This window comes from Astyanax mexicanus, chromosome 3, assembly GCF_023375975.1.
Source record: "Astyanax mexicanus isolate ESR-SI-001 chromosome 3, AstMex3_surface, whole genome shotgun sequence".
Lineage (NCBI taxonomy): Eukaryota > Metazoa > Chordata > Actinopteri > Characiformes > Acestrorhamphidae > Astyanax > Astyanax mexicanus.
Window position 1 is genome coordinate 53,897,216 of NC_064410.1, and position 14,484 is coordinate 53,911,699.

The window sequence follows — 14,484 nt, forward strand, 5'->3', positions numbered from 1 at the left end:
CATTCACACAGCTTTCTAAGTTGTGGCCACAACATAATTATCTCATTCCTACTCCTCAATAATGTGTAGCTACAACTTAATTATCTCTTTCCCATAGCTTTCTAACGTGTGGCCACAATTTAATTATCTCATTCCTACTCCTTACTAACTTGTAGCTACAACTTAATTATTTATTTCCCATAGCTTTCTAACATGTGGCCACAATTTAATGATCTCATTCCTACTCCTTATTAACTGGTAGCCACAACATAAATATATTGTTGTTACACCTTACTAACTTGTGACCACAACTCAATTATCTCATTACCACATCTTACTAAGTCATAGAGGGAACTTTTCTTTAGTTATACAGGATGTGATCAGCAGGGTTTGAGGTTTTGCCAATTGTTTGAAAGTTTGCTGTTGAAAAACTGCAGAACTCAGAAAAACAGAAACACTGAAAAACATAGTTAATCACAGTCGAGCTGCAGCGTCTATGAGATGAAACGATGTTGTATAAAATGAGCCCAAACCCTGATTATATAAAATTGTCAGTGTGAAACGAGTGATATAATTTTAAATCTGCCTCTGTGGAATTTATGAAAACCGTGTTCTGCAAAGCTGCACAAAGCGCTAAACAGTGGGGAGCTCAGTCACCGGCACTGAAATGACTCTTTTTATTTCTTTTTTCTCTCTTTCTGTCTGTTTCTTTGTCTCCGCAGGTATGAAGATACTGGTGACTCTGCTCCTAGATACTCTGCCTATGTTAGGCAATGTCCTCCTGCTGTGCTTTTTTGTCTTCTTTATATTCGGCATTGTCGGGGTGCAGCTGTGGGCTGGTCTTCTGAGGAACAGGTGTTTCATGAAGGAGAACTTTACAGAGTAAGTGTCTCTCTCTCTCTCCTGTCCTCTGTCCTCTCACTGCTCTCTCTCCTACCTTCTCTCCTACTCTCCCTCTAACCTACACTCTCTCTCTCTGTACATACAGCTCTGGAAAAAAATCAGAAGGCCCCTTCATTTTCTTCACTTTCTGAATCTGTTTCTCTGATTTTGGTATTTATAGATATATGTTTGAGTAAAATTAATATTTTTTATTCTATGAACTACGAACAACATTCTTCTTACACACTGCTTTTGGATAACTTTATGTCTTTACTCCTGGTGCAAAAATTCAAGCAGGTTTGATGGCTTGTGATCATCCATCTTCCTCTTGATTATATTCCAAGTTTTTTAATTTGGTAAAATCAAAGAAATTCATCACTTTTAAGTGGTCTCGTATTGGTCTCTTTTTATATATATATATATATATATATATAGTAAAAAAGGAGAAGACATGTCCAGTGTACAAATTGATGTTGCCAGGAACCAATAAAAAAGGTGTCAGATATACTTATAAAGTTGCACTGTGCAAACATTAGTTCTACACCAGCCCAGAAAAAAACTTAAATTTTAAGTGTTAAAATTATGGAAAGCTCATTTAAATGGGTGAAAAAAAAATGCTATGCATTTATGTTTAGATGCAAAGGTTTCTGATCTGTTATAAAACCAAACCAAAGCCACTCAAAACCCTTTTTTCAGTGTTTGAATTAGTTATTTAAACTTGGTGTTATCACTAACAACAATTTACAGGGTCCTGTGCCATTAAATACAGTTCATCTCCTCGTGATTGGCACCAATTGGCCACTGTTTAAAGGAGAACTCCGGTGTGAAATTGTCTTTGGTGTAGTAAAACATGATACAAAGTACTAACCTTTGTTAAAAAGCCCACCACCGCTCTCCTACAGCTTTCTGAGATTCGGTAGTTTTGTACTTTTTGCCCAGCACTCTGTACAATGACAGTAACAGGGCATGTTTTGCCCCAATAAATCACTTTTTCCCCTGTTATTCAGGCTCAAAGTAGCTCCACACCTCCTTATTAAAATCCGGAGAGCCCTGACATTTAAAACTAGGCATTAATAACTTAAAAAGTGCACAAGAAGTTTATTAAAAGCCACCGTTTAGATCCTATAATGCGAGCTTCAGCTCCAAGCGCCGCCATTACTGAACTGATAATAATAGACATATAGACTTTGGCAATACTTTTTTAACCATAGGGGCACCAGGAGGGCAGTTGCCCCCCCTGCCCCCTAGTTGAGTCAAACATTGTGTCCCTTCCTCCCTCTCTCCCTCCATTCCTCTCTCTCTCTTTCTCTCTCCCTCTCTTGCTCGCTGTCTCTCCACCGGGAGCACGTCAGGGCTTCGGACGTGATCCAAAGCGACAGTCAACTGTTGCCAGCAGCAATGGCATTTCAGCTGCTGACAGTCGTGTAAACTGAACATCGCACCCCAGCGTAAAATCACTGTCGAGCCGCATCCCCTGAGCCACGGAGATGCACACACCTTCAATAACGCTACGGCAGCTCAAAACATTAGTATAAAAAAAAAAAAAATTCAGCCTGACCAGAAAAAACCACATGCCCTCTAAGTCATATTTTTTTGATGTAATGGAACAAACGAGCGCTCTGTGTTCCGCAGTGGTCCGTGTAATTCAGATATCATTAGAAGGCAGCGGTGTCGTTCGTCGGCCCCTCGTTTGGCACTGAAAACTCCCCCAAAAAGACTCCGAGCTGCTGTGCTAGAGTCGCTGAGGACACAATCTAGCTAACAGGCTCGCTTTTTAAAAGCTAAAACTATTTTTAACGAGAGATTGTGTAAGATGATTGCAAAACCACTGCATCATGACATTGCATCATTGCTTTAATCACACAGAGGTGTGAACTGCTTTCTTTGTCTGGCTTCTCCTCCTACTGTCTAACTGCCCCAGCCTGCACCAGCACATCTCAGTCTCAGTTCAGACATGATTCCAGTGTGTTATTAGGCTGATTTTCTATCTGCAGAGCGTGCTTCATATTACTGGTTCTGTCAGATTTCATAAAACAACATTGCATCATTCTGATTTTGTACATTGGACTAACTGACTTGCTTAGGATTAAGCCAGATCACATACCGGTATTTAAAAATGAGAATCAGGTCCAGACATTATCTATAGTTCCCTTCCACAAACGTAGTGTACAGTTGGAGATTTTAGAATAGGCTTTCTCACTACAGGAAATGTTCTGCATGACCCACTGTGAATTCTCCAGAAAGGCTTTTTATCCCACTTGTAGTAATTTCCAATCCCCCCCTACAGTAGCTAGTGCTCTCTCTCTCTCTATCATATAAAAGACATTTTTACTTGAAATGTATAAGCAAGCATGGGCTTTTATCCAGTCGCATGAAATGAGAGTTCTTTATAACTGCCAGTAAACCACAGGCAGCTCAACACGCTTGGAGGAGAACACTAACGTGAGTTAACAGGTGCCCTCACTGTAAAGCTTTGCAGAAGAATGGCAGAAGAAAGATGATCATCCTGTCCTTTCTTGGACACTGGTCCACAGCCATGCAGTTTAGAGTCTGCACTGTAAAATTATTTTGCATAGTGGCATCACAAAATACATAATTTAAAATGTTAAATGTTAGCAATGTTAAATGTCTATAAAATGACTGTGAAAGTTGTATAACTGGTATGTATATTTGGAATGGTTTGTATCAAAAGCGCTGATTAAATTAAGTTTGACATAAAATATGACAGAAAGTAAATTTAAATAGATAATAAATAATTGCATATTTTTATCATTTTAAAATTCCTCCGATACTTCAAATACTGTAAATATATATAGAAATATACTGTATATTGTATTTACTGTATTTACTGTGTTGTGTTGCTATTTATTATGTTGCTTAAAATCTATAATAAAAAAAACATCACAATTGATTCTAAACTTTTAAACATTAGTTTTTATTCTGCAAAATAAATTTAATTGTTGGATATACTGGAAATGTTCATTAAGCAAAAAAATCTAAAATGGCAAATTTACAGTAAATAGAAAAAAAAGATTAACAATAAAAGTCAATGTAAAAAATTTTTTTTTCAAGTCATATTTAAAGTGGCAGTCTGTATTATTTTGTTTCTAAGCTGAAGGCAGAAGCATGTCTAAGTGTAGAAGGGATAAAATGTTGTGTTTAATGGTACCGGTGTGCTGGAACGACCATCCCTGCTTAACCTAATATATTCATTCTAAAAACTAGGGTGTCTGGTTGCTTTTCCTGGGAGTGCTTCTGGCCACGTCACGCGTCTTTACGTACTTTCGTCACACGTACAGCTTCTAAAAGAGGATCCGGCTCAGTTTTACTGAACGCGAGCGGCTGGTGGAGCAGTGGAGACTTCAGAACAGGAAACTCACACTTCAGTAGCCCATTCACTCATAGTAAAACCAAAGAAACAAAGAAGTGAATTTTCTGACTGAGCGTGCTCTTTCTCTCTCTCTCTCTCTCTCTCTCTCTCTCTCTCTCTCTCTCTCTCTCTCTGAACATGGAATCGAATTCATCCGCTCTGGAAGGAGACCGCATCACACCCGCCCAGTTTAAAATGATTCTTCCACATGAACTGTGCAATTACTTACAGACATCAGTTTTAAGCACTTATATTGATTCATTCAATATGGAATTTTGACACAATGTAAAGAACAAGTGAATGTGAAAAAATGGTATAAATGGAGATATGAAGTGTTTTCCTGATCAGATCATTTACTTATAGCTGTAGCAAACCCACCTATCACCTCCAAATATCACATGTGATGTGTGTTTTTGACTCTTTTTCTCTACAGCATATATAATCTGTCCATGAGTCAGTACTATATGGACGAGGACGGCGAGGACAACCCATTCATCTGCTCTTCTGAGAAGGAGAACGGCATGCGGCGCTGCCGCAACGTGCCTCCGCTCATGGAGAATGGGTTTAATTGCACGCTCAACGCCTCCTTCTCACACTACACATACTCCGACCCCAACAGCTGCGTGAACTGGAACCAGTACTACAACCAGTGTCGACCTGGGGATTTAAACCCTCACAAAGGGGCTGTGAACTTTGATAATATTGGGTATGCTTGGATCGCTATATTCCAGGTACGTCCCTCTTTGATCTGTTGATGGTTACTGAATGCATGAAGCCTCTCGGAAGCCTACTTTCATACAGCAGGTAAAAGTGTCCCAAATCCAAATCTCAATATATCCTATGTTTTATAAGCTGTTCACACTATCTGTTTAATGTGGCCTACAGTATATTAGTTCATACTCCTAAAATGACGCTAATGCACAAAAGAGCAGTGCTTCACTATAAGTTTCGGTTTTATTTACTTTGGCATCACAGAAGCAAATAAGGCTCTTTACTTCATTACCTCTTAATAGGAGCTCACCCTTTACAACAGGGGTCGGCAATAGGCGGTCCGTGGGCCAGATTTGACCCCCGCAAGCATGAAACATCTGGCCTTTGAGGTTGTTTGAAACATAATGAACAATAATAAAAAAAAAAAAAAAGTATCTCTGGTGAGCTTTTGTTTACATTCCTCCCCTGTCTCTCTGTCACGCTTGGCATGACTTTAGTTTCCACCTGTTCTCGTTATTCCACCCATTCTTGGGCTCCCTATCTCTTTATAAGGGCATTTTTTTTCCCGGTCAGGTCCCAATTCACTAGCATGGGCAGTGATAGTGCATTGGACTGTGACCCTGATGACACGTTTCAATCCCGTGTGAGGAGCGGTGTACTTATTTATTTATTTTGTCCTTTATTCTTGGGTTTACCTGCTTTGAGATGAACTGTTCTGCAATTAGGTTCAACACCCCTCTGGGCTGAAGAGCTTCTCATCTGTAGCACTTCATCCCATTACATTATATTTTCCAAAACAGATTTTTTTTTAGTTGTGGCTTGAAAATAATCTGGCCACGGCCAAACTTAATTGCAGACCCCTGCTTTACACTTATAACAGCTTCAATTCTTCTGGGAAGTGTTTATGAGAATTTTGTGACAATTCTTCCAGAAGCACCACACAAAAAATGGTCTGTTATCTCTTTTGTGAGGTTGTTATCCCAACATTGAACCCCTCACTCACTACTCTCATCCATTTCCCGCTCTACTCTCTGCCTTTTTTACTTCATCTACACAAAAAAGTCACATAATTTCTCATCTGGCTGTACAGAGTGAGTTACAAAGACATAAATGAGATGAGATGTATCATGGCCCAGATTAAAATTGCGCTGTTCACGCTGCCAATCAAATGGCACATCTGTAACACATCTGCGTAATATATGACAAAATGATCAGTCATGATGGGTTGGTTTTACCTGCTGTATGAAAACATTTAATCCATCTGATTAATAATCAGGTTTAAAGGTAATAGTTTTCTACAGCTCAGTTCTACAGCTTTTTCTATTCTTCTAGAAAGGAGAGTGTCTGATTGAACACACTTCAGCTACTCCAAATGATTAAATATCTCTCGAGTAAATGTGAGGTTTTAGTCATCATGGTTCAATTCTCTTCTCTCTCTCACGACTCTCCAAAAATTACACCTCTTTTTTTTATCAGTGAGATTTATTGTCCATCTTTATCAGTGAAATTGAAATGTTTCCCAGAATATTGCTTTTCTTCTTGAAGTAATTCATTAGCATTTCAAATCTGGCCTGTAAAAAACTGCAGCGTTGCACAAGGCCACAGTCTGGCCTCTGTGTAGGTAGATTAATATGCATTCATGTATTTCCTAATACATGAATGCATTCCATAATTCCATAATTACAAACTGTTGCAGTATGTAAAGTGATCATGAAGAGTTGAAACTTTAAGGCACAGCTTATAGAATTGACAGTGTAAACACACCATGCTGGAATTACGGATGGTTTGAAATGAAACTTTTTTACCAATCAGAGAAGCTGAGAAACTTTTATTGGTTTTAACCCCCTAACAGACCAGGATTTTTTTCAATTTTCTGCCTGACATTACACCACTAAATCCTGAGGAATTCAGGATTACATAAAAAGCTTTCGTGTTTTATAAGGAACATTACTGAAAAGCATAATTGTAAGTGTAATATAAAATATTTAAAAAGATTAAGTAAATCTTTTAATTGATTAATCTATTTTATGAATAAAATAATAAAATTTGCTCTTTACTGAACTTTTTTAAATTTTACAATCAGTATTTTCCTGAATAAAAATTAAACAGTTAATGTACTTCAACCCTTTATTTTCCTTATGTTTATCTAGTTTTTATGTCTATTTTTTTAAACATGCAGATTTTGGATTGATTCCTATTTCTGATCTGGAATTATTAAGTACAGGGTTTGGACAGTGAAACTGAAACACCTGTCATTTTAGTGTGGGAGGTTTCATGGCTAAATTGGAGCAGCCTGGTGACCAATCTTCATTAATTACACATTGCACCAGTAAGAGCAGAGTGTGAAGGATCAATTAGCAGAGTAAGAGCACAGTTCTGCTCAGACCTCAGTCTCTGCATTATGGGTGACATACCAGAGTTCAAAAGACCACGGTATCCAGGGTAATGTTAGCATACCACCAAAAAGTACCAACCACATCCAACAGGATTAACTGTGGACGCTGTAAGAGGAAGCTGTCTGAAAGGGATGTTCGGGTGCTAACCCGGATTGTATCCAAAAAACATAAAACCACATCTGAATTAAACACCACGTTCATGTTCATGCTTAATCACTAATTTACAAAATAAAAAAACATATCTCTTATTTCCTACATATTTTTTATTCTTCTAAAAAGGACAGTATCTGATTAGACACTCTCCAGCTGCTCCCAATGATTAAACATCTCTTAAATAAATGTGAGGGTTTGGTCATCATAGTCCTGTTCTCTATTCTCTCTCACGACTCTCCAAAGATTACACTTTTCTTATTAGATCAGTGAGATCTATTGTCCATCTCTGTCAGTGACATTTAAATGTTTCCCAGAATATCTAGGAATATCTAGTGGTCATGTATAAATTCCTCAGCATTTCCAGTCTGGCCTGTATGATCGCGGTGGCTCGCAGGGCCGAGGCTCAGGCCTGTGCTTGAGGAGATTGAGTATGCACAGACACGCCCGGGGTTGAGTGCGTTAAGGAATGTGGCGATGGCACAATAAGAGCCGCGCTGACGGCCGGTAATGAGAGCCTGCAGCTCAGAGGGCACACTCATTAGTTTGGGTTTGCTTGGTGGGTCAGGCTCCCGCTCGCTCTCTCCCCCGGGTTAATGGTAAGACATGACACGCTGTAATTTAGGAGGAGTAACTGACACCGTTTCACATGTGTAAACAAGAGAACATGAGAGAACCGTTACTCCTTTCACACGCCACTGGACCTCCATTAAGTAAGTGGCAGGAGAGGACTCAGCTTACAAACAGTGGAGGCGAGGCCAGCCAAAACACACTGCTTTACCCTGTGTGAACACCACAACCCATAAAATCACACTCTATTGTCTGTGCAGCAGTGAGCCTCTGGAAGGTGTGTCCTCCAGCAAAAATGCACAATGCATTCTGGACCTGTCACAGTGACAGTCATTGTGTTGGACTGAACTATGTCAAACAGAGGCGATACAGGTGTATGTAAATAGGTGAATGTAAATCAATATATTAATATTGTGACTGGCCCCTGGGGTTAGTGCCGTGGCCACTGTGACACGGTAGCAGGAAGCACAGAGATACACAGACACAGGGAGTAAATGAACTCAAACCACACCTTTATTTGACTTTAAACACCCTCCACCACACCCAAAAGAACTTAAATAAACATAACGTTAGCCCAGTGGGGCTCAAGTCGCGTTTCTTTCTTCCTAAAGTCTCTTTTAAGGTCCGTGTGGCCTCAGCTCTCTGCTCCCCAGTCAAGTCCTCCTTGAGTGCGGGCTGAGGCAGAATTTTTATACCTGTCCACCCTGGCTGTTTAATCAGTCCTGATGCAGACCAGCTGGGACAGATAGAGCTGTGCGTTCCGGCGTGGGGCAGACCCACGGCTCCCCCGCCTCCTCACGCCACAGTATATATTATAGTTCTTGTAAATTATGAGCATGTATTTAATAAATTAACTAAAACAGGATCTAATACAGAGCTTTATTTGTTTACTAAAGGTTTATAAGTGTTTATATCGTTTGGAAGAAAAATTGGTGACACTTTATATGAATATTGTCTCTATAAGACTATAAACATACTCAAAACACATTCAATAAGTATATATATATATTGATAAAAAGGGACCCAAAAAAGCAGTGATGTGCACTAAGGCCCTTCTAACCCTTCAGAGAAGGGTTGACAATAGGTAAATGTAAATCATTATATTAATATATATCATAGTTGTTGTAAATTATGAGCAGATATTTAATAAATTAACTCAAATAAAAACACAAGATCTAATACAGAGCTTTATTTGTTTGCTAAAGGTTTATAAGCTTTTATATCACTTAGAAGAATAATTGGTAACACTTTATATGAATATCATCTCTTTAAGACTATAAACATAGTCACAACACATTCAATATACATATACAGTATATATTGATAAAAAGGTGCCCCAAAAAGCAAATACAGGATCTAATACAAAGCATTAATCTGCGTTTTTCAGTTGCTGACAACGCAACTAACCAATCAAAACTGCTTTTTAAATGGCTGCTGTCCCCTTATGTCTGCGTGCCCCTTTTACTGATTTCTTGAAGGGTGTAGTAATGAGTCTTTTAGCAAAGCTGTAGGACAATCTAACCAATCAGATTCATGATTTTCACTACAGTGCATTATGAATGCATTATGGTGTGAGATGAGTGCGTTCATTGTGCTGAACATTGTTTTATAGACATACCATTTATGGAAAATTTTACCTAAAATATGTAGCTACAGACATGTTAACTTTAAAATCAAAATCTGCCTATTATGTTGATAAATAGCATGTCTGTCGTTTTTGGAGGGAAATCGCTCTGTAAAAATACAGATTAATATACTGAACTGACTAATTAAAGCTCAGCTCTGTGGAGTGAGTGCTGGTACTGACAGTATGGTGATAAACACTCTTCTCATGATGACCTACATGGATAAATACCTTTTTATTAGGGAACAGCTGCTTGTTTGGAAGAGCTCCTGCATGGTGAAATGCCAAGCAGGCCAAAATTAAACATTTTTTAAGAGTGTTTTATCCAAATTAAATAATAAAAAGCAGTAAACAGCGTAAGCTTTTGTGAAACTGCACGCTAAATAGTGACGCATGAAAATGCGCAATCAATCCACAGCTCGGAATGTGTTCTTGTGTGTGAAAATAAACCAGCAGTAATGAGCCTCTCCCCCAAAAAAACCCAGAACCATTTATTCAGGATAATTTTGGAAAAAAAAAAACATAGATTGCGATGCCTAGAAGTGCCCTGGACATCCCTGTGATTTGGCCATTGGCTGTGCCCAGTACAATGTGATGGTGATCGTGTACTGATTGCATTTTAACTCTCCTCAATTTACATCTTGCCAGGAAATTTTCTATGCACTTAAAAGGCCTGCAACCCTCGGGAAGTGGTCTATTAGACCTGAAGTAATGGCTCATTGAATAAAACAGCATCAGTGGAGGAAACCCAGGAGTGCTTGGCCATTAACAGATACAAAGATGTGGACAAAATTTAAATAAATACATTTTCAAAGGCTAAAAGTCTTTAAATGCTCCACAAAGATGTACTTCTGTTGTTTGGTCACTGTAAATGACAGCATGTGCTGTATTTTTCGCCAGGCATATTTAATGGATTTGGCTATTAACTTTTGAAGCCCAATTCACTTCCAATGCTCTTTTTATCTGTGTTATACTTTCACTTGAGACTGTCAATCAAAACTCCACACACACCACTGTGAACACAATGGGCCCTGTTGTACACCCTTTGGAAGGCGCTCCGTAATGCTCTTTGCTATCTTACAGCACGTCAACTTTCTATTTTCCTGCCTCATAGCATCAGAGTTTAGAAATATATCTACAGTGATGGGTGTGGTGGTCTGGAAGTGAGGTGTGTTCAGGTAAATTTCTGGTGTGTTGCTTGTCAAGTGACAAGTGACACTCTGAAGATTTCATGCCCAGAACACACCCATGATTAATTAAGAGAATTACTTCATGCTTTTTGTGAGTTTCGCACTGTGCAAGGCGTTTGACCTATGTGCTACACATCTCTAAAATAGGGCCCTAAGGTTGTTTATACTTGATGCATCCATTTCTGAGCTATTCACTAAATGTAATACCCAAGATCACAACACTATTAAATAGTTACTACACATCAGTAGTTGGCAAACAGCTACAGCTCTCAGTTCAGAGTGTGTATTAATCAGATCGAAATGGGTCCGCATTACAGTACATGTCCATATATTTTTGCACTGTTAAATTGTGTATCAGAGTGACGTTAGTATGAACTGCGTAAAATGTTCTGTGTTAAATATGGCGTAGTGTTGTTTTGATGCTGTTTTCTCCTCCAGTAGTGGACTTTTAGCAAAATATCTGACTAATGTAAGAGACTTCAGTGTCCCAGTAGCTCCATCTTTTTATTATTAGCATTCCACCTCAGAGCTTTTGTCCTTTCATGTTTTTTCCCATCATATCCTCATCTGAAGAAACCCCAGAGGAAAACTACATGAAAGACTTGCCAGGCTTTTTAGTCCCCAGATGATCTTTTCCCAAAAAAAGTGGAATAATGTTTGAGGTGGATTAGATAGTCAGAAATAAAACAGATACAGCCGTGAGGAGAGAACAGATCTGTCAGGCTGCAGACTGTGATCACACCCAGCTTTTTTAAATGAGAGCATTATGATAATGAGTTTACTGTCAGGTACGAATGTTTCTGACTGTAGATTATCTGATTGCTCTAATCGTTATTTAATATCTGAATATCTGACATTCTTTCTCTTTTTCTCTTTTTTTTCACAGGTTATCACACTGGAGGGATGGGTGGACATCATGTATTACGTTATGGATGCCCACTCCTTTTACAATTTTATATATTTTATATTGCTTATTATAGTAAGTATGTTTCTTTCTGTTATAACCCTTATGCTAATTTTGTGTTAATGCACTGCAACATCAGCAAGCAAATGTGCCACAAATGCCACACAGAACCTGTATGTTTCCATGTCTTATTTTATATTCAGGCAATTCCCAAATAATTTTGTCCTTTTGTAATATTGTAATCACTTACCTAAAGCTTTGGAAAAAGTTTATTTGATTTTACATCTGGAATATAATCAAGAGGAAGATAGATGATCACAAGCCATCAAACCAAGCTGAACTGCTTGAATTTTTGCACCAGGAGTGGCATAAAGTTATTCAAAAGCAGTGTGTAAGACTGGTGGAGAAGAACATGCCAAGATGCATGAAAACTGTGATTAAAAACAGGTTTATTCCACCAAATATTGATTTCTGAATTCTTAAAACTTATGAACTTATGAATATGAACTTTTTTTTTGTTTTTTTGCATTATTTGAGGTCTAAAAGCTCTGAATATTTTTGGTTATTTCAGCCATTTCTCATTTTCTGCAAATAAATGCTGTAAATGACAAGTTTTTCATTTGTTATTTGGGAGAAATGTTGTCCGAAGTTTATAGAATAAAATAACAATGTAGATTTTACTCAAACGTATACCTATAAATAGCAAAATCAGAGAAACAGATTTAAAAACTGACGTGGTCTCTTAATTGTTTCCAGAGCTGTATATCTTAATATGTTCTTTTTTCCTCTGCTGCAGGTGGGCTCTTTCTTCATGATCAACCTGTGCCTGGTTGTAATTGCAACCCAGTTCTCGGAGACGAAGCAACGAGTGAACAAGTTGATGAAGGACCAGCGCGTGTGCTACCAGTCCAACGACAGCACGCTGGCCAGCTACTCGGAGCCCGGCAGCTGCTACGAGGAGATGCTCAGGTACATCAGCCACCTGTACCGCAAGGTGAAGCGCCGGACGTCCAGACTCTACCACGGCTGGCAGAGCAAGCGCCGGAAGAAAATCAACCCCAACAGTAGCCTGGCTGGGGTAGGCGGTGCTGGGGTGGGTGGCGCAAACGGGCACAGCAGGCAGAGGAGCAGAAATCACTGGGCACACTCCATCCATAACCTCATTCAGCACCACCAGCACCACCACTGTCACCTCAGCAATGGCCTCCCCAGCCCGCAGGCCACCACAGGCAGCAGCGAGGCTCTGGAGATGAGGTTCATCACTCCAGGGACGCAGTTCACAGTGCCCTCGCGGCTAAACGCCGGGCAGGATCTTTCACCCGGCATCCAGTCGGTGCACAGCATCTTTCAAGGTGACTTTCACGAGGCCCCGCAGGTTTGCACAGGAACCACAGCTGGTGTGTCTTCACTAGGGAGGCTTAATGGGGGCATGAACTATCCCACCATTCTGCCATCCTTCATTTGCAGCTACACAGGCAGAAACCCCACGGCCAAAGGGAGGGACGAATCCAACAACGGCACAACAGACGTGACGGATCCCTTGGAAAAACTCCAGCAGCTCACAGGAGACCACAGTAAGAGCCCTTTCTGTCACCTCCTCACCTCACCATACCACAGTTAGTTCACAAAGCTGGAACAGCGCTTTGTAGATGTGACAGAAAATCCATGCCTCAAATGTTAAAGTCATTAACAGGATCCTTAGAGGGCTGAGGCATCGGTGAGTGTAGATAAGTAGATAAGTTAGCGATACTTTGCTCCCAAAGATTTCACAGGACAGGAACTCAAGCTCATTCTTCCTCCGAAGGATAAGCTGATTCAAGAGGCATGCTCTAATGCTAAGTAGTATTTCATCATTATCTCCTGGGAGCACATGAAGTTTAAAGATTTAGGTTGCTTCGGCTGAGCATTATTCATCACATTTGCTCCTGGAAGAGGTCACCTGAAGGTAGTTTTAGTTTCAGAGTTCTTTCAGTTGTCATACCTTAAAATCTGGACTTAAGCCTAAACTAAAAATCAGTACATACAAGTACATTTGATCCAGTTAGTAAGAACTTTGCTGCATCCTATCATCATCATCTACATAGATTATGTTTCTCTAAACTTGACATTGATTGGTGTGTAGACAGATAGCTGATTGGTTTATAGCACGTTATGCTCAAAACACAACCATGACTAATTAAGAAAATTAGTACTTTTGTCTTTCATGCATTTCACACCACACAAGGTGGACTTTTTCAATCGCTGCGATACCACGTGCACTAAATCACAGTTGACTGGTGTACAGTTGACATCTGTCTCTCCTATAGATCACTAAAATAGGGTCCTGTGTGTGATCCCTTTGGCTACTTAACCATTTCCACCCCAAAAAACAATGTCTGTTATGTTTTACAAAGAAATAGCTGCAAATAGATCAGTATATTTCTAAATATTGGTTAATCTACAGTTACAGTAGATACAGAAATAATCAGTATCATTTAAACTGTTGTACCCATATTGCTGTGTGGTGCACAGTAGCAGGTATATTGTCAATATGGTAAGAAAATTAATCATGATTTGATAACATATCATCATATTGGCCACTTCTGTTTATAATGTATACCTCAAATCCACAGCCTCTGTCTACAGTAATTTCTGCTTACTGCTTATGAAGTTCCTGAGTCACCTACACTTCAGCTCAGGAGGGCGGTGCTGTATGATTAAGTGTTTCC

At 39.3% G+C, this 14,484-nt stretch overlaps 1 protein-coding gene across 3 annotated transcripts in view; it reads left to right on the forward strand.

Annotated features, from left to right (window-relative positions):
- The window catches only part of cacna1ha (calcium channel, voltage-dependent, T type, alpha 1H subunit a), an 87,445-nt gene that overhangs the window by 15,181 nt on the left and 57,780 nt on the right, over positions 1-14,484 (forward strand). For all 3 annotated transcript variants that reach the window (XM_022683350.2, XM_022683349.2, XM_007247849.4), the window contains exons 4-7: positions 702-861; positions 4,665-4,962; positions 11,759-11,851; positions 12,573-13,350. In XM_022683350.2, the coding sequence (XP_022539071.2) occupies positions 702-861; positions 4,665-4,962; positions 11,759-11,851; positions 12,573-13,350 (1,329 nt within the window). The remainder of the gene's footprint in view (positions 1-701; positions 862-4,664; positions 4,963-11,758; positions 11,852-12,572; positions 13,351-14,484) is intronic.